This window comes from Lithobates pipiens, unplaced genomic scaffold (genome assembly GCF_037356315.1).
Source record: "Lithobates pipiens isolate NorthernLeopardFrog02 unplaced genomic scaffold, aLitPip1_a1.2 Scaffold_30, whole genome shotgun sequence".
NCBI classification, from domain to species: domain Eukaryota; kingdom Metazoa; phylum Chordata; class Amphibia; order Anura; family Ranidae; genus Lithobates; species Lithobates pipiens.
In genome coordinates, this window is record NW_027507791.1 from 153621766 (window position 1) to 153643594 (window position 21829).

At 44.8% G+C, this 21829-nt stretch overlaps 1 protein-coding gene across 2 annotated transcripts in view; it reads left to right on the plus strand.

The window, feature by feature from the left end:
* PALS1 (protein associated with LIN7 1, MAGUK p55 family member) overlaps window positions 1-21829 on the plus strand; it is a 247882-nt gene that overhangs the window by 151420 nt on the left and 74633 nt on the right. For both annotated transcript variants that reach the window (XM_077465006.1, XM_077465005.1), the window contains 2 exons: window positions 1403-1586; window positions 9841-9912. In XM_077465006.1, the coding sequence (XP_077321132.1) occupies window positions 1403-1586; window positions 9841-9912 (256 nt within the window). The remainder of the gene's footprint in view (window positions 1-1402; window positions 1587-9840; window positions 9913-21829) is intronic.

Consider the following 21829-nt stretch of genomic DNA (forward strand, 5'->3'; position numbering starts at 1 on the left):
GTGGGCACATACAGTACCTGGTGCATTGGAAGGGGTACGGTCCGTAAATACGCTCCTGGGTTTCATCCTCGGACGTACATGCCCCTGTCCTCCTCCGCGAGTTCCATTGGCGTTTTTCCCCTCAAGCCGGTGGCCCTCTGAGGGAGAGGGGTCATTGAGGAGGGGGTACTGTCATGGTTGGCTTAGCCCTTCCTTCTCTGGGCTGGCTGGTCAGCTAATTGCCAGCTCCCATCTCTCTCCACAGTTACCAGCTGTTCCTTATCCAGCTCGTCTGAGCTGCCTACTTAAAGCTGTCCAGCTCTCTTCATATCTACCTTTGCCTTGGTCACATCACAAGAAACCATCTCCAGCGGTTCTGTTCAAAGATTGGATTGCTAACATCCCTTCTGGCGCTTTATCCTGCTTGCTGTTGCTCTACTTCGATCCCTGACTTCTGGCGTGGCTGATTACCCGATCTTGTTATTGAACTCTGGACTGGCTGACTACTCAATCCGGTTACTGGACTTTGGCTATGCTTTGACTACGCTTTCTCTATTTACCTTTTTATTTAATAAGCAAGTGTGATTTAATTGTACTTCTGTCTCGGTCTGTTTTATGGTTTCTGACACTATTAGACAAAAAGTCCCATATTAGGAAATGATCTTTTTCCACGATAAAATCTTTACCTTCTGTTTTGATAAGCTTTTAAATCTTCCTTATATACTGTAACTATATATAACATCTTTATAAAGCTGCTTGAGTTTTTGCCACATTTTATGCTATAGATTACTAGAAATTGATAAGAACCAAGCGCTGCGCAAACTGTTGGCGCTATATAAATCCTGAATAATAATAATAACCATAGGCGTGGTCCTAATCACCCCATGTGGTGCATATTTCCAATATTCCAATATTTAGACCCGTGATATATCACCAAAGAAAAAATTCCTTTTTTTTTTTTTTTTTTTTTTATTGCAACTGCCTTACACCAATCTCTGCCCTTATGACACCATCGTGTGTGTGTATATGTGTATGTATATATATATATATGTGTGTGTGTGTGTGTGTGTGTGTGTGTGTGTGTATGTATGTGTGTGTATGTGTATATATATATATATATATATATATATATACATACATACATATGTGTTTGAGCTTTTGGGGTTCTCTTTAATGCACCACAAATCAAGTTTTTGCTGTGGATTTGCTTTTAGACTTTACAGCTTACTATAATTGTGGATGAGTGCTTCCTTTTGTAGAGCTTATGTGTACAAGATCTGCATTGGTAAATTTCATGATTTGCCCTTTGTGTAGAAACTAAATTGCAATTAAGATTTACCAGTTAATTACAGTGTTACATTCTACCCTTACTTTACACTTTCTTACATTATGCCTATATAATAAAACTTTATTTTTTCCCAAGATACACGTGAAAGCACATTTTGACTATGACCCTACTGATGACCCATATGTGCCATGCCGAGAACTTGGTCTATCATTCCAGAAAGGAGATATTCTTCATATCATCAGCCAGGATGACCCCAATTGGTGGCAGGCTTACAGGGATGGAGATGAAGATAATCAGCCTCTTGCAGGGCTTGTACCAGGTAATGGTGTGTTTTTTTTATTTTTTATTTTATGCATACTAGCTCATTATGCCTCTGTCTTGCAGGTGTTCGTTTTATTTATTTTTTTCAAAGTGGGTTTACAACCACTGTAAAGGAAGAGAATAAGTTATAATAGTAAATTGGGCACGGGATGGGCAACACGTAATGGAATCGCAGAAAGAAGGGTAGATTAAAATGAAAGGTGGAGAGGTATAAAAATGAAAGAGTGAGATTATATTGAATTAAAACATTAAATAGGGCATGAAAATAGTATTTTCAAAAGTATATTTAATAAAGAAAAAGTGATTATAACAAAAGAAAGCTGGCGGGAAACCCGTGCAGAACAAGACTGGCAGAACAAGTGAACGAACTGGTTGCATTAATACCATACAGTCCCTGCGGCCTAATTTCACCTTATGTCGACACCAAATTTCACATTCGTTTGCACTGGATGGTGATCCTCGTGCATCATTGAAGATTACTTTCATTAACTTTTTGCTTTTACTTTTTTTGTATTTGATGAAATGAGACTATCTGTATAAAATTTATTAAAGAGGAGTAGCACACCACCTTCCACCAAAAAATGAAAAGTCATCAGCTACAAATACTGTAGCTGCTGACTTTTAAAATTAGGATACTTACCTGTCCATCGATCCCATGATGTCCGCACCCCAGACGATTTTCTGTTCGTCTCTGGGTGCTGATACTGCCATTCGTGGTAAGAGAAACTGGCAGCGAAGCCTTTCGGCTTTACAGTTAGTTCCCTACAGAGCATGCTCGCTGCACTTTCTGGGATCAGCCCCTTACTCCGATCTGTGATCACTTGAGTCTCATTGACTCGATCACAGCACACGTCCTGCAGGGGGCGTGAGGGGAGCGTGCAAAGGGGAGGATGTCTATTGACGGCTTCCCGGCAAAATAGATCCATGCTGTAGCCGTCATTTGGCTATATCGCGGATCTGAAGGAGTTAAAAGATAATTTGCTTAATTCGATAAATACATTGAGGGAAATTTTTTTAAACAGGAGCAGCCACGATCTGGAGCAGATGTGAATGGCAACCAGTCAGCTTCTATCTTTCATTTTCAAAGTTTAACTGAACAAGCCGAAGATAGAAGCTGATTGGTTGCTATGCACAGCTGCCATTTAACCACTTTCAGACCGGACCATTTTGCTGGTAAATGACCAGAGGTCTTTTTACACTTTGGCACTGCGCTGCTTTAACTGGTAATTGCGCGGTCATGCAATGTTGTACCCAAACAAAATTTGCGTCCTTTTCTTCCCACAAATAGAGCTTTCTTTTGATGGTATTTGATTGCCTCTGCGATTTTTATTTTTTGCGATATAAACGTAAAAAGACCGCAAATTTTGAAAAAAAATGATATTTTCTACTTTTTGTTATTAGAAAAATCCAATAAACTCAATTTTAGTCATACATTTAGGCCAAAATGTATTCAGCCACATGTCTTTGGTAAAAAAAAAGTCAATAATTGTATATTTATTGGTTTGCGCAAAAGTTGTCACATCTACAAACTAAGGTACGTTTTCTGGAATTTACGCAGCTTTTAGTTTACGACTGCCTATCTCATTTCTTGAGGTGCTAAAATGACAGGGCAGTACAAAACCCCCCCAAATGACCCCATTTTGGAAAGTAGACCCCCTAAGGAAATTGATAAGAGGCATGTTGAGCCCATTGAATATTTTATTTTTTTGCCTCAAGCGATTGAATAATGACAAAAAAAAAATTTTTTTTTTTTTTTTACACAAAGTTGTCACTAAATGATATATTGCTCACACATGCTATGGGCGTATGTGAAATGACACCCCAAAATAAATTCTGCTGCTTCTCCTGAGTACGGGGATACCACATATGTGGGACTTTTTGGGAGCCTAGCCGCGTACAGGGCCCCGAAAACCAAGCACCGCCTTCAGGCTTTCTAAGGGCGTAAATTTTTGATTTCACGCCTCACTACCTATTACAGTTTTGAAGGCCATAAAATGCCAAGATGGCACAAAACCCCCACAAATGACCCCATTTTAGAAAGTAGACACCCCAAGCTATTTGCTGAGAGGCATGTTGAGTCCATGGAATATTTTATATTTTGCCACAAGTTGCGGGAAAATTACAAACTTTTTTTTTTTTTTTTTTTTTTTCACAAAGTTGTCACTAAATGATATATTGCTCATGCATGCCATGGGCATATGTGAAATGACACCCCAAAATAAATTCTGCTGCTTCTCCTGAGTACGGGGATACCACATATGTGGGACTTTTTGGGAGCCTAGCCGCGTACGGGGCCCCGAAAACCAAGCACCGCCTTCAGGCTTTCTAAGGGCGTAATTTTTTGAGTTCACTTCTCACTACCTATTACAGTTTTGAAGGCCATAAAATGCCAAGATGGCACAAAACCCCCACAAATGACCCCATTTTAGAAAGTAGACACCCCAAGCTATTTGCTGAGAGGCATGTTGAGTCCATGGAATATTTTATATTTTGCCACAAGTTGCGGGAAAATTACAAACTTTTTTTTTTTTTCACAAAGTTGTCACTAAATGATATATTGCTCACGCATGCCATGGGCATATGTGAAATGACACCCCAAAATAAATTCTGCTGCTTCTCCTGAGTACGGGGATACCACATATGTGGGACTTTTTGGGAGCCTAGCCGCGTACGGGGCCCCAAAAACCAAGCACCGCCTTCAGGCTTTCTAAGGGCGTTACAGTTTTGAAGGCCATAAAATGCCAAGATGGCACAAACCCCCCCCCCCCCAAATGACCCCATTTTAGAAAGTAGACACCCCTAAATTTAGGGGTACACTAGTGAGACTAGGTAATAAATGGCGGGTGCCCTGAAACTATAAAAAAATAACTAACCAACCAGCGTCACCTGTAACAGTTATATGGTGATCACTGGTGAAAGGGTTAACTAGGGGGCAATCAGGGGGCTTTATGCGGTAGTATATGGGGGTCCCTGGCGCTATAAAAAGCTGCGGCGAACCTAAATACCTACCTGCCTAACTAGCGTCACCTGTGACACTAATACAGCGATCAGAAAAACGATCGCTTATTAGGCTGGGTTCACACTGGAGCGATGCGGGAACGCCACGAATGCGCGGCGGGTTCCCGCATCGCATGCCTCCCGGCGGCAGTTCACACTGCCCTATGCGAACTGCTGGGAGTGTCAGTGAAATGTTAATGACACCCCCAGATCAGTTCGCATATCGCAGTGCGATCTGCAAACTTGGATCGCATGGTGTGAACACCCATGCGATCCGATTCTGCTGCGGACCAAAAAAAGGGTCCCGTGCGAGTTTGCGGCGGGTGCGGCGGGTGCGACACGAATTCAGCCATACTATCTGTATAGCTGAACTCGAATCGCACAGAGATCGGATGTGATTTGCACTGCAGTGCGGTGCGAATCACATCCGTTCTCATAAACCGCTGCAATGTGAACCCAGCCTTAGTGACACTGGCGACGGGGGGTGATCACGGGGTTAAACCTTTATTGGGGGGGTTAGGGGGGTACCTTAGAACTAAAGGGGGCTAACCCTAACTGCCCTAACAGTTATTAGTCACAAATGACACCTGCCGGGTGATCAGGGGGTTAAACCTTTATTAGGTAATAAATGGCGGGTGCCCTGAAACTATAAAAAAATAACTAACCAACCAGCGTCACCTGTAACAGTTATATGGTGATCACTGGTGAAAGGGTTAACTAGGGGGCAATCAGGGGGCTTTATGCGGTAGTATATGGGGGTCCCTAGCGCTATAAAAAGCTGCGGCGAACCTAAATACCTACCTGCCTAACTAGCGTCACCTGTGACACTAATACGGCGATCAGAAAAATGATCGCTTATTAGGCTGGGTTCACACTGGAGCGATGCGGAAACGCCGCGAATCCGCGGCGGGTTCCCGCATCGCATGCCTCCCGGCGGCAGTTCACACTGCCCTATGCGAACTGCTGGGAGTGTCAGTGAAATGTTACTGACACCCCCAGATCAGTTCGCATATCGCAGTGCGATCTGCAAACTCGGATCGCATGGTGTGAACACCCATGCGATCCGATTCTGCTGCGGGCCAAAAAAAGGGTCCCGTGCGAATTTGCGGCGGGTGCGGCGGGTGTGGCGGGTGCGGCGGGTGCGGCGAATGGCTGAACTCGAATCGCACAGAGATCGGATGTGATTTGCACTGCAGTGCGGTGCGAATCACATTCGTTCTCATAAACCGCTGCAATGTGAACCCAGCCTTAGTGACACTGGCGACGGGGGGTGATCACGGGGTTAAACCTTTATTGGGGGGGTTAGGGGGGTACATTAGAACTAAAGGGGGCTAACCCTAACTGCCCTAACAGTTATTACAGTCACAAATGACACCAATGCAAAAAAAAAAAAAAAAAAAAAAAAAATGACATTGGTGTCACTGTGACTGGGGGGGCAGGGGTAATTGGGGGGGTGATCGGGGGGTAAAGGGGGGGTGTGAGTGTGCCTGGCATGTTCTACTGTGTGTGGGATGTGTTGGTGCAACTCACTGATCCGCTCTCCTCCGTGTCGGAACGAAAAATACCGACACGGAGGAGAGAATACATCACTTCCTCTCCTGTGTTTACATTACAGGAGAGGAAGTGATGTCACCGGGGATTTCCATTCGTCGGGAGCGATCGCGAGGGGGTGGCCATGAATGAATGGCCGTCCCCTCGTCCGGGATCGCTCCCGAACGAAAACCGACCGCCGCAGGCACCGGGCGGGGGCCCGATCGGGCCCCCGACCCGCGGGAGGCAAATCACGTACATGTACGTGCTTATGCCTGCCCGTGCCATTCTGCCGACGTACATCGGCGTGAGGCGGTCGGCAAGTGGTTAAAATGCAACTGTATTTGAACATATAAAAAAAATAAACTTACTATGGTTTAGTTGCCCCTTATTTTTTTTAAATCTCAAACTGATTTAAATGTTGCTAGTGTACTTTATAGCTAGTTATAGCGTCTACAAAATAGGGGATAGATTTTTTTTTTTTTCACATACATTTTTATTAGAATTTTGCGTTAATACAATTAGGCAAAAAGTACATGTTTTATTATACAGGTAAAGATTGGCTATATGACAGTATACAGCGCAAAGATAAACAAAAACAGTTTAACACAAATGGATCATAAAAGAACATATCAAATAAAGAGGCCAGAGGCCTTCATCAGCTAGTGCAAACCCATCTTGTTAATAAGGGAATGTACCACTTCTATATAACTTCCTAATGAACATGAGTGAACAGCGTATCAGTGCAATATGCTTCAAAAACCGGACATTACTTTCAGACCACCGGACACCCCAAAAGGGATCTAGCGGTGACCGGTGGTTGAATGAGGAGAGTAAGCAGGTGGGAAGGGTCAGTTAATGCCGGAATCTGCTAGCTTGCTTTTTTATCAGATAACTTATAAGGGAGTTTGACCCTATAATAGTATAGGTCTAAGGTAGAGAAGAAGAGCCCAGTAGAGGCAAAGGGTGTAAGTGTATCTGGGGGCATAATAGAATCAGGATTGTGAGGTTGAAAGTACAGGACACATTGAGTCACAGTACAGGGTTAAAAAAGCTTGAGAACTTGTGCATTGAGGAGGGGGAAGACTGATCTAAAGGTAACCGGAAACCGTGGTTGTTAAGAAGAATACTGAGGGCACATCTATGGGTTGTTACTGTGGTTCCCAGAATTAAAGGAATCTCTGAAGTGTTTCCAACATGCCCAAATTTCCCCATATTTATTGGGTTCATCTCTCGCCTGGTGAATGAGACTTTCCATGTCCGCTAACTTATCCACCCGTGTCACCCATTCAGTCAGTGTAGGAGGAGAGGGGCTCATCCAATGAACTGGAATACACTGATTGGCTGCATTAATGAGATGCATTGTGAGGGATTTAGCATATGCTCTCTTGGAAGCGGAGGAGTAGTGTAAAAGGAATTGGGCAGGAGTGAATTCAGGGGTGTATGTTATTTTGGCGATGTGTCTGTGGATTTCTAGTCAAAACGGTTGCAGAAGTGGGCATTCCCACCATATGTGGAGTAGAGTTCCTAATGCTGTGTTGCAACGCCAACATGTAGAAGGGAAACTAGGGAAGAATTTATGAATTTTGTCGGGGGTTCTATACCATTTAGAGAATATCTTATATCTACTCTCCTGGGTAGATACATTTATGGAACCCTTGTGAATAACATATACATGTTTCCATTCCTCAGGGGATAGATTTATGGCATTTTTATCATTTATTTAATTTTTAACTAATAATTGCGGCGATCAGCGATTTTTATCACGACTGCGGTGGACAGATCGGACACTTTTGACACTTTTTTGGGACCATCGACATTTATATAGCAATCAGTGCTATAAAAATGCCCAGATTACTGTGTAAATGTCACCGACAGGGAAGGGGTTAACACTAGGGGGCGATCAAGGGGTTAAATGTGTTCCCTAGATGTGTTTCTAACAGTGAGGGGAGGAGACTAACTAGAGGAGGAGCCTACTTAGTAGGAACGGACGATCTGGCTCTCCTCCCCTGTCAGACCCGGGATTTGTGTTTACACACACAAATCCCGGTTCTGGCTCTCGTGCCCGCAATCGCAGGTGGCCTGTGGCGATCGCGCCCACCGGCCAATGCGCAGTGGAGCCTCCACTGTGCAGCTGGCGCACGCCTGCTACGTCTTTTAAAGGAGCCACCATGTGGCCAGAATGTGGCCCTCTCTAAATTCCATACCGGACCCCTATCCGAGCAGCCTGGCAGGCAAAAAACTTAGTGGGGATGAGTGTACCGCCCCACATCCTGAAACCTACTAGGCCATGTGCCCTCAACATGGAGGGATAGGTAACTTGGGGCAAGGCACCTTGTCTCCATGTTGATGAGGTAAATGGGCCTCTTCCCATAACTCTGGCCTGTTGGTTGTGGCGGTCTGTGGGCAGGGATTATATCAGAATCTGGAAGCCCCCTTTAACATTAGGGGCACCTAGATAACCGCTTCTCCATGTGAATAAGTAAAGGGAACATCGTATAATGTACTCCGCCGATCCGAGGGGCTGGGTGCCATGTGTTTCGCTGTGATGACTAATCTCTTGGTAGTGTTAAATTTGCTTGTCTATTCCCTTCCCCTTACTATAGGGGAAGGCAAAAACTTGTGTTATTTATGAATGGCCCACACACACTACTATTACACGTACTATTAACCCATCACCTCCCTGGTCCTGCCCTTTTGAACATTAACCCCTTCACCTTCAACCTGCCACTGTATCTGACCAGTACATTAACCTCTTCACCGCCTCCTCCCTCTGGTTATCACCTGTACAATAATGTATCTAGTGCACCAATCTCTTTTCTTTTCCAATAATCTTTATTATTTTCCAATAAAAAAGGGTATTATACAAAACCTTATGGGATTGACACATAATTGCAATTGTCTCCCATAAATAGAAAGAATAAAGAACACCTCATATAAAAGGGGAGGAAATGCACATTAAATTTCACAACTTTGATTGTAGGCAGTGATATACAAATTGGCGTATGTGACTTCAAACGTTAGAGGCAGCGAGTTTTAAATCTGCAGGTCAATAATGTAACAGCAAGTGAATGGGACCTTACTGGCCTCAATCAATATGTGTGAAATGTTGCTTTTTTTTCCAATCCAATGTGTCAATCTGAGAAAGAGTTAACCTGCCCAGTTTGGGCACAATGCATATCTATATATTTAATTTAGGGGGTGTTTGTAGCATTCTTGCATGCTTTGTATTTTACCAGAAAAAAGGGGAACTGTTCCTTTTTTTTAATTAATGGTCTTTCTTTTCTTTAATTTCTTTTTTTTTTTTTTTTTTTTTTTAAATAGTAGGGGTGGGGGTTATATTAAACTAATTTGGGTACAGTGTTTGCACAACAGCGTAATTGTCAAACTATCACAGTGCTGAGAAATGGCCTGGTAATGGAAGGGTGTTATGGGTTGGTATAGAAGTGATAGTGTTTTGTAAACCTTAACAATAACCTGCTCCTACCTTTTTGTCAGTTAAATATACCATCAAAGACTTAGTTCCCCGTTAACAAAAAACTGCCTTTGCAGTTAAGGGTCTATAGGTAAAAAAAACTTTGACCAAATTTGCTGTAGGCCTCCTGAAGCCTGAAAACACTCCCAAAGATTGCACTTTCCTGTCTTCATACCTTCTTCCTTTTTTTTACTCATTTGTTATACAGCTTCTGCATGTGGATCTTTTATTTACTTTTTTGTTTTCACAGGGAAAAGTTTCCAACAGCAGAGGGAAGCAATGAAGCAGACAATAGAAGAAGATAAGGAGCCTGAAAAATCAGGTGAATGTAAAATATAGTATCTCCATGCTGTGCTGCTTTGCTCCTACTTGAAAGCAAATTGGTCAAGTGTCTTAATTTACGTGTAAGATCTTTAGATTCAGCTTGGTGTTAATTATTTTTAATGTGAATATTTTAAACGAGTCTGTAAATATTTATACATGTATATGGTACAGCCACATTTTCATTACTTAAGCATTGGTTACCCCAAAAATTCATATTCCTGATTTGTGCCTGTTGTACCATGTACTTGTATCATAAAGTATCCTGTTCTTTGTACAGCTTCCTTTGTGTGAAATGTCTGATGTTCCTACCAGTCCCCCTGCTTTCCTTTTTTTTAAACTGACCGAACTAAGCAGGAGAGCACACACTGGTCACTTCTCTGGCTATGCTATAGTAGTTACTATGTGGGTTATAGGCCACCTTCAGGTGATGAACACTGGCACACCCTAAGACAAGAAGTGCACTCCCTATATAACCCCTCCCACTACTGGGAGTACCTCAGGTTTTTCGCCAGTGTCTAAGGTGTTGGTCACGAGTAAAGATGTGATGTTCTGAGCTCCACTGGAGCAATCCTTGCTGGGGGCTAGCCATGCTGACCGGATCCATTCAGTGTCCTTTTTTGGGCCAAATTGAATGATACCCAGGCCTTGTATCCGAAGAAACAAGGTTTTGCCTGTGAATGCTTCTCTTTTTAGAGAGCTTGACCCTGGTATCCAGTACTTTTTGGTAGTGAGGCCATAAAGCTTTACTGGCAAGGTGCTGTTGCAGGTGCAGGATTGTGGGTTGCCTTTAGGTTCCCCTGCCCTGAAGGTTTACGCAGCCCACCGTGAAGGTTGAAAATTGGGTCTGTTGGTTTACCACAGAAAACCCTGAGGCGGGAAGGTAAATGGAGTCTTCTAAGAAATATTTTAGAATTTTCTTATGAATGTCTCCTTTAAGTAAATAATGTTGTCATGCTTATGTGTCACCACTGGGGGCTGTATTGAGCACTCACAAGCTCATGCTGGAAACAGCGCTGTGTCAGGAGCTGAACACTTCCTCTTTCTTCCTCGGCCAAAGCAGCAGATCCTCCAGTAAGCAAAAGGGGATTTGTCTCCCCGCCTGTGGCCCCCCTATGCTGGGATCCCCCCCCCTCAGGGGGTATAAGAGCCTGGATTCATGTTTCTGGGGGGGGGGGGTGAAGAAAACGGGGGGGGGGGGGAAATGCAGCAGCCACTTGACAGCTTTTTGTAAACCCCCAGCACCATGCTCGCTTTGGGTCTGAAGGTACCCGTAGTTACTACTTCAGGCTGGGCATTAATAGCAGCAATATATTGCTGGACTATAGCCTAGCAGTGTATGCATTCCTTCTGGTAGTGCCTCTGCTTTGTGCATCAGGCTATCAGTGGAAGGGGGACCACAAACTCCTCAAAGGGTTCTAGGGGATCGATTGATTTAGATGGTTGTAAAACAATGTCCAATAAAATGTCACCCTCCTCTGAGAGTGATGTGGCTGGTCAGAGTGAGCCATCAAGGTAGACTGGTGTTGCAGCAGCGCTGGACACATCAGTGTGTGTGTGTGTGTGTGTGTGTGTGTGTGTGTGTGTGTGTGTGTATATATATATATATATATATATATATATATATAATATATAATATACTCAGAGCCCCCCAAACATTATACATTTTTCTTTAGCATACAGACATCCTAGGGAATAAAATGGCGGTCACTGTAACTTTTTATCTTGCACGGTATTTGCGCAATAATTTTTCCAACAGCTTATTTTTTATTTTATTTTTTTAACAGTTTCATGAATTAAAAAAATAAAACAAAAGTTATCCCAATTTTTTGTATAATGTGAAAGATGATGTTACGCAGAGTAAATGTATACCTAACATGTCATGTCATGTCAATTGCGCACACTCACGAAATGTTGCCAAACTTCGCTACTTAAAAATCTCCATAGGCGATGCTTTGAAAATTTTTACAGGTTACCAGATTAGAATGACAGAGAAGGTCTAGTGCTAGACACTCTAACGCACGCAGCGATACCTCACGATTGGTTTGAACGGTGTTTACATATGTGGGCGGGACTTACATGTGCGTTTGCTTCTGAGAGCGAGCTACCGGGGACAGGGGCGTTTTAAATATATAATAATTTTTTTTTTATCACTTTTATTCCTATTACAAGGAATGTAAACATCCCTTGTAATAGGAATCTGTTGTGACAGGTCCTCTTTATAGAGAGATGCGGGGTCAATAAGACCCCGCATCTCTCCTCCATGCTGACAGCCGCGATTGCGGCTTTGTTTACTTCCGGGAACCCGATATGACATCATGCCTGGGCCTCTGATGGTCATCCCCCGATGGCACGGTAGAGCCCGGATGGCGGCGGGAGGGGGGGGCCCCTCCTGTTGTCTATACGAAAGATCAAGTGGTGGAACTGCCACCATGATGGTTCTTATCATGCACAGAATCACCGGCTGGAAAGAATATCTGAATGATGCCTGTAGCTACAGGCATCAGTCAGATTTCCCCTCACAAACTCAAGGATGTCATATGACTCCCTGAGGTATTGAAGTGGATAAAGGCTGCCCATCATAGTGAAGTGTCTGGGTTCCTGTCAAGACTGGCTGACCGGTATTCAGCTATGAGAAGATGGTTTGGGAAGCTAAGCTTATTGGCTTGCACTTTATACCTACAACAGCAAAATTTTTTTTGTTTTTTATTTAGTTGACAGTTTCTTTAATGTAAATGTGGTTATTTGTACAATACAGGACACAGGCTCCTTTAAGTCTTAACCATAGGTTATTTTCTGCCACTTTCAAGTGAGGATACTGGTAAACAAAGTTGTGTAATACTGTGCGGTTAGCTGCAGAGTGCTCTAAAGGTTTAGAGCTGTGGCAAGCCATATCCTGCTAGTACTAGTCCCTGAAGACCCTCCAAGGAGGAGAGGGTATGCTCTATTGAGGCGGGAGAAGTGGGGAATTCATACCTGGAGGGTTCTCCTCTGAAAAAGGAGCGAGTACCCTTCATGTGTTGAGTACAGGGCTTTGCTGCTTTCTATGTGGGTTCCTCCCCCCTACCCCTCTCACAGCCCAAGAATTTTTAACCTTTATGGCAGACGTAATGGGGAAAGTCTCTGATAGACACCACAGGATGCACAAAGCGTAAGTGCTGCCAGTCAGCGTTCCCTGCCGTGTCACTGCCAGACCCCTCCATAACAGCAGTCATGCTTTTTAAAAAAGATGACAAAAGACTCTCCTTAAAGTCTCTCTTGCTCAGTTGAGCTCAGCCATTCAACTGTTTGTGTCTATGGCCATTTTCCAGACTCTGGCATTCTGGGCTGAGCACATGGTGCACAGCCCCATATTGATGCTGACTGATCCCTGTCTGTTTGACAGGGAGCAACTCTTTGGTGGGTCACTAGACACCTTTATTAAAGTGGTTCTAAAGGAAAACTTTTTTTATCCTAATGCAGTCTTTGCAATAATATATTAAAATCTTTCAAAATCTGCTCACTGCAAACCCACCCTTAAACACCTACTTGAGCCTAATCCCGATCCAGCACTGTGATCCTCTGCAACAGCTCTTCTCCCGTCTTTCTGCTCACACGAAACTCTGCAGGAGTGTGAATCATTTGCTCTTGCTGCTATCGGTCAAATCCTGTGGGAAGAGAGCATATTGTGGGCCAAACCACGCTTTGTTTGTCCATAGACACTTGCAAGCGGCTTGCTATGGGGTCACTTGAAGAAGAGGAGTGACCATAGCCTGGGGGGACCTCAGAAAAGGGGTTTTTGGGGCTTCTCTGTGCAATGCCATTGCACAGAGCAGCTAAGTATACACTGTTAACTTCTTAACCGCCTTCTGTATAGACTATTAACAATGGGCAGGATACCCTCTTGTTTGACGTCAGCCAGTCTCACCGCGATCATGTGCCTGTGGGGGTGTGCGGTGTCCCATTGCAGTGTCCAATCACAACCGATCACATGTAAACACAAAAATATCGGTAATCGGCTCTCCTTGCCTCACACTGACAGAGCGTGAAGAGAGAAGAGCCGATCAGTGGCATCTCCTCACAGGGGAGAACTGTACATACAATCGGGGTTCTGATTATCATTATTACTGCAGCCCTAACAGTGCCCAGCAGTCATGGCAGTCTGTGCCCAGCAGTGATGCTAATTTGTGCCCCCATCATTGTCTTTTTGATACTAGATGTCCTCTACAGGGACTGTTAGTCTTTTCAAGACACAAGAAATGGACAGTCATTTACCAGGGTGATGCACTTTTTTTTGAGCCCCTCCTCTATGGGCAAAGGTTTGGTGGGACCAAAGACTTTATCAGGGTTTGGTCAATCACTCTCCAATAGGGAACGTACTGGGGAAATCTTGACAGGCTATGAGGGTTATTTAGAGCAGTGGTTCTCAACCTCAGGCCTCAAGTACCCCCAACAGGCCATGTTTTGGGAACTTCCCATGTCATTGATATTGATTTAAAGCAGCTGTGCAAAGTAAAAGAAAACCTGAAAACATGGCTCGTTGGGGGTACTTGAGGACTGCGGTTGAGAACCACTGACTTAGAGAACTTAGACTTGTAACTTTAGGTGTAGCTAATGCATGAAGTTCTAAGTCTAAGAGAGGGACATCGTTTCATAGTTAGTAAGGTTGAATAAAGACACCAGTCCATCCAGTTCAACCTGAGTGAGTGTCTACAATTGTCCCTATCCCTGTACATTGCACACTCACATCGGTCCCTACCCTCAAGGAGCCCACAATCCAAGGTCCCCATTCATATACTAGGGTCAATTTTGGACAGAAGCCAATTAACCTACCTGCATGTCTTTGGATTGTGGGAGGAAACCGGAGTACCCAGAGGAAACCCACGCAGGCACAGGGAGAACATGCAAACTCCAGGCAGGTAGTGTCTTGGTTGGGGATTTGAACCAGCGACCCTTCTTACTGCTAGGTGAGAGTGCTAACCACTACACCACTGTGCCGCCATTAGAAACTTAGACATAGAAACTTGCTTACAGCCCATCTGCTATTATGGCTGCAATTTTCTCATAAATTCAGAAATTGTAGCGGAGAATTTCTCCTTAAAAGAAAAAGCAAGGAATGGGGTTACTATAAAGGGGTAGATACAAATAAATGTCAAGAGTCAGGTATCAGACAATGGGAGACCCCTTGACTCAAAATTTAAGCAGGCAGGGCGCCATAGGGCTACTGCCTTTGTTCCACCATACTAAATATGCTAGATATAGACCCACTCCTGGCCACGTGATAAATAGTACCACCAAATAATCCCTTAGGGGAAGCCTGGGACAAAGTAAGGACCAGCAGGCTTTAAGGGAAAAGCCCTACTTTACTGCAAATTTAGTTTCTTTTACAAAAGTTTTATTAACAAATAAAACATAACAAGAATATCCAAATAGTTGCTGGTTACAATAAATATCCATAACAGAGAGGAAAAAAAAAAAAAAAAAATTCCCAACAGCTGAATATTACATGTTTAGCATGGTGTACAGCAACATGAGTACTAAGAAGCGATGCAAAACAAACGCACCCAGGATGAACAATCACATAAAAGTAAATCAAAAGGACGTTAATGAAAATATAGTGCAATCTGTCGGGTTTGACTATTACCAACCATCATAACCAGCAAGACAAATGTGGGTCCTTCCCAAACTAAATCAAAGGAAGGAAAGCACATATAGACAAGAGAAAAGAAGAAATAGGTTAGAAGCAAAAGACAGAAGAAGAGTAAAGACGACGGATAGTAAAGACCAAGAGAAAAAGAGGGGAGAGAGTCCGTTCCACGAAGGGAGGGGGGGGGGCGCACAGAGCCCTTAGATTGACATCAAGCGACCATCAAACCTGGAGGTCGGGTTACAAGATATCCAGGGACTCCAGGTCCTAAGAAATTTGTTGTGTGTGTCAGAGGTTAAAGACGTTAGTTTCTCATTAACCATGATATCATTCATGCGATTCTTAACTGCTTCAAAACTGAGTACAGGAGTTTTCCAAGAGCGGGCAATGGTCAATTTTGTTGCATTGAAAAGATGTTGGGCTAATTGGCGCTCTGAGCGAAGAAGTTCTTGGATAGGTTTACAAAGCAGGGCTTCATATGGATCTCTTTTCAGGTTGGTATGAAACCTATTTCGTAGCAGCGCGTAGACCCTAACCCAGAGTCTACAAACTTTTGGGCATGTCCACCAAATATGTGCCATAGACCCTATTGTCAGACAGCCCCTAAAACAATGAGGAGAATAAGAGGGGATAAATCTTGCTAGTCTGTCGGGCGTATAATACCACCTATAAAAAACTTTATAAGCATTTTCAAGAATAAGGACATTCCTTGAACTTTTCATGAGAGTTAATGTCATAGTCTGCCAAATCCTTCTCCCACTGAAGATAATATTTGCTTACGGGGGGTTTGCTGATAGAAATGATAGAAGAGTATAGTAGGGATATAGTCCCCGGGGAGTGAGGAGTAGCCCTGCATATCCTTTCAAAGGAGGTCAGAGTGTACGGAGTAGGCTGGGCCCGAAGGAGTCGCTGGAGAAAGTGCTTAATTTGTAGGTAACTATAATGTTCCCGCAAAGGAATGTCATGGGAAGAACGAAGCGTTTCAAAAGAGATTATTTTCATGGGGGTAAGCAGTGAATAAACATCTATGAAGCCCCTATCCGCCCACCAAGAAAACTGACCCGGATTATCGCAACTAGGGGGGAACATTGGGCAGTGCGCCAGACGTAGTAAAGGCAAATGGGAGGATATAAGATTTGCTGAATATTTTATCGAGTCCCAGAGGCGTAGCGAATGGACCATACACGGTCCAAGCCCTTTCGGGCGCTTCGCTGGAGGAAGCCAGGGGATGGACGAGATGGGCGTAGGGTGTGAGTCAACCAGGTCAATAGTGGCCCACAATGGCATTTGGTAGTTATCGTGGAGGCGAGTGATTGGGGCTATATTCGCCGCCAGATAGTACGCCCGAAGATTAGGGACCGACAGGCCCCCCTCAATCCGTCTGGCATATAATGTCTGTTTGTTAATACGAGGGCGAGAGGACCCCCATATAAATTTCAGAAGCTTACGCTGATAAATTCGCAGTATGTGAGGGGCAATGGGGATGGGCAGAACCCTAAAAAAATACAATAACTTAGGGAGATAGGTCATACGGACCGCGGTAATTCTGCCAAACCAGGAGATCGGGCAGTAGGACCAAGAGGACAGCAATGCATCTAGTTTGCGGAAAAGAGAAGGAAAATTGGCCTGGTACAAACCATCATACCTAGGGGTGATATGAATACCCAGGTAGGGCAATGAAGGAAGCCATTGAAAAGGGAAATTTGCTTTTATAGAGGCTAATTCTAGAGATGAAAGATTGACCGACATAGATTTGGACTTAGTAGGGTTAACTCTTAGACCCGATAGGGACGCAAAAGTCTCTAAGAGAGAAAACAAGTTACGGTAGGTAGGGAAAGTCTGGGTGAGGTCAAAGTGAACAAAATATCATCCGCAAATAGCGAAATTTTATGTGGAAAACCTGCCACTTCAATGCCCTTGATGTCAGGATGTGAACGGATCGCCTCCGCTAGAGGTTCCATGGCCAAGACAAATAGTAGGGGCGAAAGTGGGCAGACCTGACGAGTGCCTCTTCGAATAGGGAATTTGGGTGATTCAAACCCATAGTATTTAATTTTGGCTTGGGCGTCGTACAGTGCTGCCAACCAACGCAGAAATGAAGCTCTAAAGCCAAAATGGCGGAGCACGGTCATAAGATACGGCCAGGATAGCGTGTCAAAAGCTTTGTTCACATCTAGCGACAAGAGCATAGAATGTAATGATCGGCTTTGGGCGATATGCTGCAGTTGAATAATTCTCCGGATCGCATCCCCAGCCTGTCGCATCGGAACAAAACCTACTTGGTCCTTTTTAATTAGGCGGGGAAGGAAAGAATTAAGACGATTAGCTAATATTTTTGTAAGAATTTTCATGTCTATATTAGGGAAATAGGACGGAAGTTCGCCCAGGAGGTATGGTCACGATCAGGCTTCGGTAACATCACTATATTAGCTGTGAGCAACTCCTGGGAAAGGTTCCGCCCATTCTTAATGGAATTGTACATTGCCGTCAATGGGGCTGCCACCACATCGACTAGCTTCCTATAGTAAAGGGCCGTAAAGCCATCCGGGCCAGGACGCTTCCCAATTTAGATCCTTAATACATTGCCTAACCTCGGATTCACGAATATCACAGTCCATAAGGCCTTTCTGGGTGCTTGTTAAGGAGGGGAGTGTAACTCGCTGAAGAAATTCTGTCCTATCTTTCTCCGATCCAGAGTCCTGGGCGGAGTACAGAACAGAAAGTCTATGGCGGAACTCATCCAATATACGTACCGGGTTACTCGTGAGTTGATTATGTCTAGTGCGCAAGGCTATAGGGGCTGGTTTAGAATCAAACGTCCGTAATCTCCTAGCCAGCATCGCAGTGGGTTTATTTGCTCTGGCGTACCAGCGTTGACGAGACCAGCGCAAGGTGCGTTCAGCTTGATCAGTCAGACAAAGGTCTAATTCCATGCGAGCCTGGTCCAGGAGCTTACGGTTAGCACGAGAAGGGGTAGTTTTAAAAATAGCAGAAGCAGAGTCCAGGCGGGACTCCAACTGCCTCTGCAACTTTTGTCTTTCTTTTTTGCGTTTTGATGCTAACTGGATAATACGGCCCCTTAGAACAGCTTTGTAGGCTTCCCATAGGGTCACTGGGGAAGAAACCGAGGCAGAATTAAGGCGAAAGTACTCAGTAGACGCTTCCGTTAAGCTGTCCTGAATATCTCTTAAAGATAATAACGAGTCATTCATGACCCAGGGGGATGGTTGCGGATTATGCAATAAAGACCGACAAACTACTAACAGGGGATCATGGTCTGTCCAGGGAGCTGCTAAAATAGACACCGACTCTACTAAAGGAAGATGTTTTCTATACATGATGACATGATCGATTCTGGAGTGTGAATGGTGCGGATGGGAATAGTAAGTATAATCCCTGCTTGATGGATGGCATTCTCGCCAGAGATCTACCAAATCATGGGAGCGTAATGAACGGGAAAACGCTTTAGCTGCCGGGGAGGGGGCCAGCTTGTCCGAGGGACATTTATCCAAGGTTGGATTTAGGGCGACATTGGAGTCTCCCGCTAGCAATAGGGTCCCTCTCTGGTGCAATGTCAATAGAGCACAGATATGGGAGAGGAAAGGGCCTGGGTTAGAGTTGGGGGCATAATAAGTCAAAATAGTAACCTCGGTGTCCTGAATGCTCCCTAAAAGCAGGAGATACCTACCAGCGGGGTCGGCTATCTGTCTATCACAGCGAAACGGGACTGTCTTACGAAAAGCAACCAAAACTCCCCGTTGCTTGGTCTGACCATTGGCCTGAAAGACTTGGGGATAATGGGAATCAAAATATTTAGGACAGGAGGTAGAGGAAAAGTGAGTTTCCTGCAAACATGCTATGTCAATACGTTGTTTTCTAAGATATTTAAATATTTTAACCCTTTTCTGTGGCGAGTTCATACCTTGCACATTCAGAGACAGCCAGTGTAATGTCATTTTGCGTATGGAAAGGGAGGCTTATTATATGCTCTGTGCGCTACCCCCCTGGACTCTGGGGAAAGAGGAAAAAGAACAGGAATAGGAAAGCCCAGGAGGGCCAAGAAGGAGCGATAGAAGAAGAGAGAAAACAGAGACAGAATGGAGCCGAGAGAAGCTCGGATGAGAAATATAAAATGAAGCAATAATGCCACTAAGCGTGGACCGGTGGGTCCACCTAAAGATCGGCAGTTGGGCGGGACCATGATCCCACGCAAGTACCGACACAGGAGGGGCGCAATGGTCCACCGGGCCCACCCGGCATATCTAAAAAAAAAAATTTATAAATATAACAAACACCAAAAAAAAAAAAAATAATTCACAAAACGTGTTATTTTGTCAGACACAAACAGTTGAGACTAAAACCAAGCCTGGCAAACAAAAATAGAACAGTGTAATAATCAAGAACTCCGGTAATAATTACAAGAACCCCGTGACAATGAACCTGTCAGGAGAACCAATATGAGCCCGGGGAGGTGACCGCCATCCGAAGACGGAGGCGGCCTCAACCCCTAGTTTGCAGCCATCAGTCATATTACATTTGATAAACTGTAAAGTGGTCCCTTGCACCTAAATGATAGTAACCAGTGGGCCCCGGAGGAACCCGGGGAAAGTCCACCCCGCACACAACAAGAAAATAAATCAAAATAGAGGGGGTCTACCCCTCGCCAAAGGGCACAGTGCCCACAACATGCCCTCCCAGAATCGCTCCTGGAGCATAGGGCATGATGGGTAATAACCGCATCTCCAAATTAAATTGGAGGTAAAATGTAGAGAAAAATAGCAGTGAACTAAGTTACGATGCAACAAAAAACACAAAAGAAAAAAAATCCGTTCACAGTGCCGAGCAGAAAAATGACCAGGTCATAGGCAGAACAAACGTCATCCTGTAGGGACATCCTGGTAGCGTTGAGCCTGAAGCGATCGCAGGGCCTGGGATCCCTGCAGAGAAGCCTGTGAAGAAGTGCGGGGGGGGGGGTGCCCCTGTCTGGTGCGGGAGGACGATACAGGTGGGTCACTCTGAGATGGAGGGAGATCCAACTGTAAGTCTTGTAAATGACGTTTCAGGTCGGACACAGAGGAAGCGTGAACTTGGTGTCCACGATATGTAAAAGACAACTTAAAGGGGAATCCCCATCTATACTTTATGCCTTGATTTTGCAGAATCAGTAGGTAAGGTTTTAGAGCCCGTCTCTTGGCAATTGTTACTGGAGACAGATCCGTGAACAGCTGGAGGGAAAGATTCTGAAAGCTAAGGTCCTGACGTTCTCTCGCTGCCTGCAGGAGCCTTTCTTTCGTGCGATAGTAATGCAACTTAATAATGACATCCCTGGGGGGGCCTTCTGTAGGTTTTGGGGCCAAGGACCGATGAATGCGGTCAAACTCCAGCCGGTCGACAGGAATCTCCGGGGCCAACTCTTGGAAAAAGGCCGTGGCCGTACCTTGCAAATCAGTAATGGCCTCAGGAATCCCACGGATTCTCAAATTATCCCTGCGGGCTCTATTTTCAGAGTCCTCCAGCTTATCCCGCAGTCCCTCTAGCTCACCAGTCAGTCTATCAATTTCCTCCTCATGGCCCTCTAGCACTGTTGTAGTTAAGTCCATCCTTTGCTTAAGCTGGTTGGTGCGATGGCCTATCTCTTTAAGACCTCGCATGAGGTCAGAGGAAAGTTTCCGTGCGGCTACTGAGATTTCATCTCTCACTATGGACCTGAACCTGGTTAGCATGTCCTCTGAAGTCTGTTGATCAGGGCTTACCAGATCCGAAGGATACTGTAGCAGACTATCAGTGGGCGACGCAGGAGCTGCTGCGGAGAGCCTCGTGGTGTCATCTGGCTCGTGAGGCTCTGGCGCCATCTTGCCTTTCCCTGCAGCTGGTAGCATCTTGTGCTGTTTAGGGGTCTTCTGCCTGCCCTTCTGCGAGCGGTGCATTCCCGCGGGAGCCCGCCGGTGTCCGGTGCCTGAGGCGCTGATCGTCGGGTGCCTAAGCCGTAATGGTGCCGTGCTAGCCGGGTGTGAGACGGCCGGTGGCGCGGAGCGCTGAGATCAAGCGGCCATCTCGGCGATCGCGCGCATGCGCCCCCCGCAAATTTTGTTTCTAAACAAACCCCGCGACTCCCACACAGGAATCTTCAGACACAGGGTACCCAGAAAAACAGGTGCCCCACCTCCTTGAAGCTGTAAAGTATTCTGTGGCTGCTCCACACTTTGCACACAGATGCCTAAGTGAGTGCCTTCAGCAGAGTTGAATGCCCATGACATATTACAGGCCACCCCCACTTTCACTTTTTAGCAAG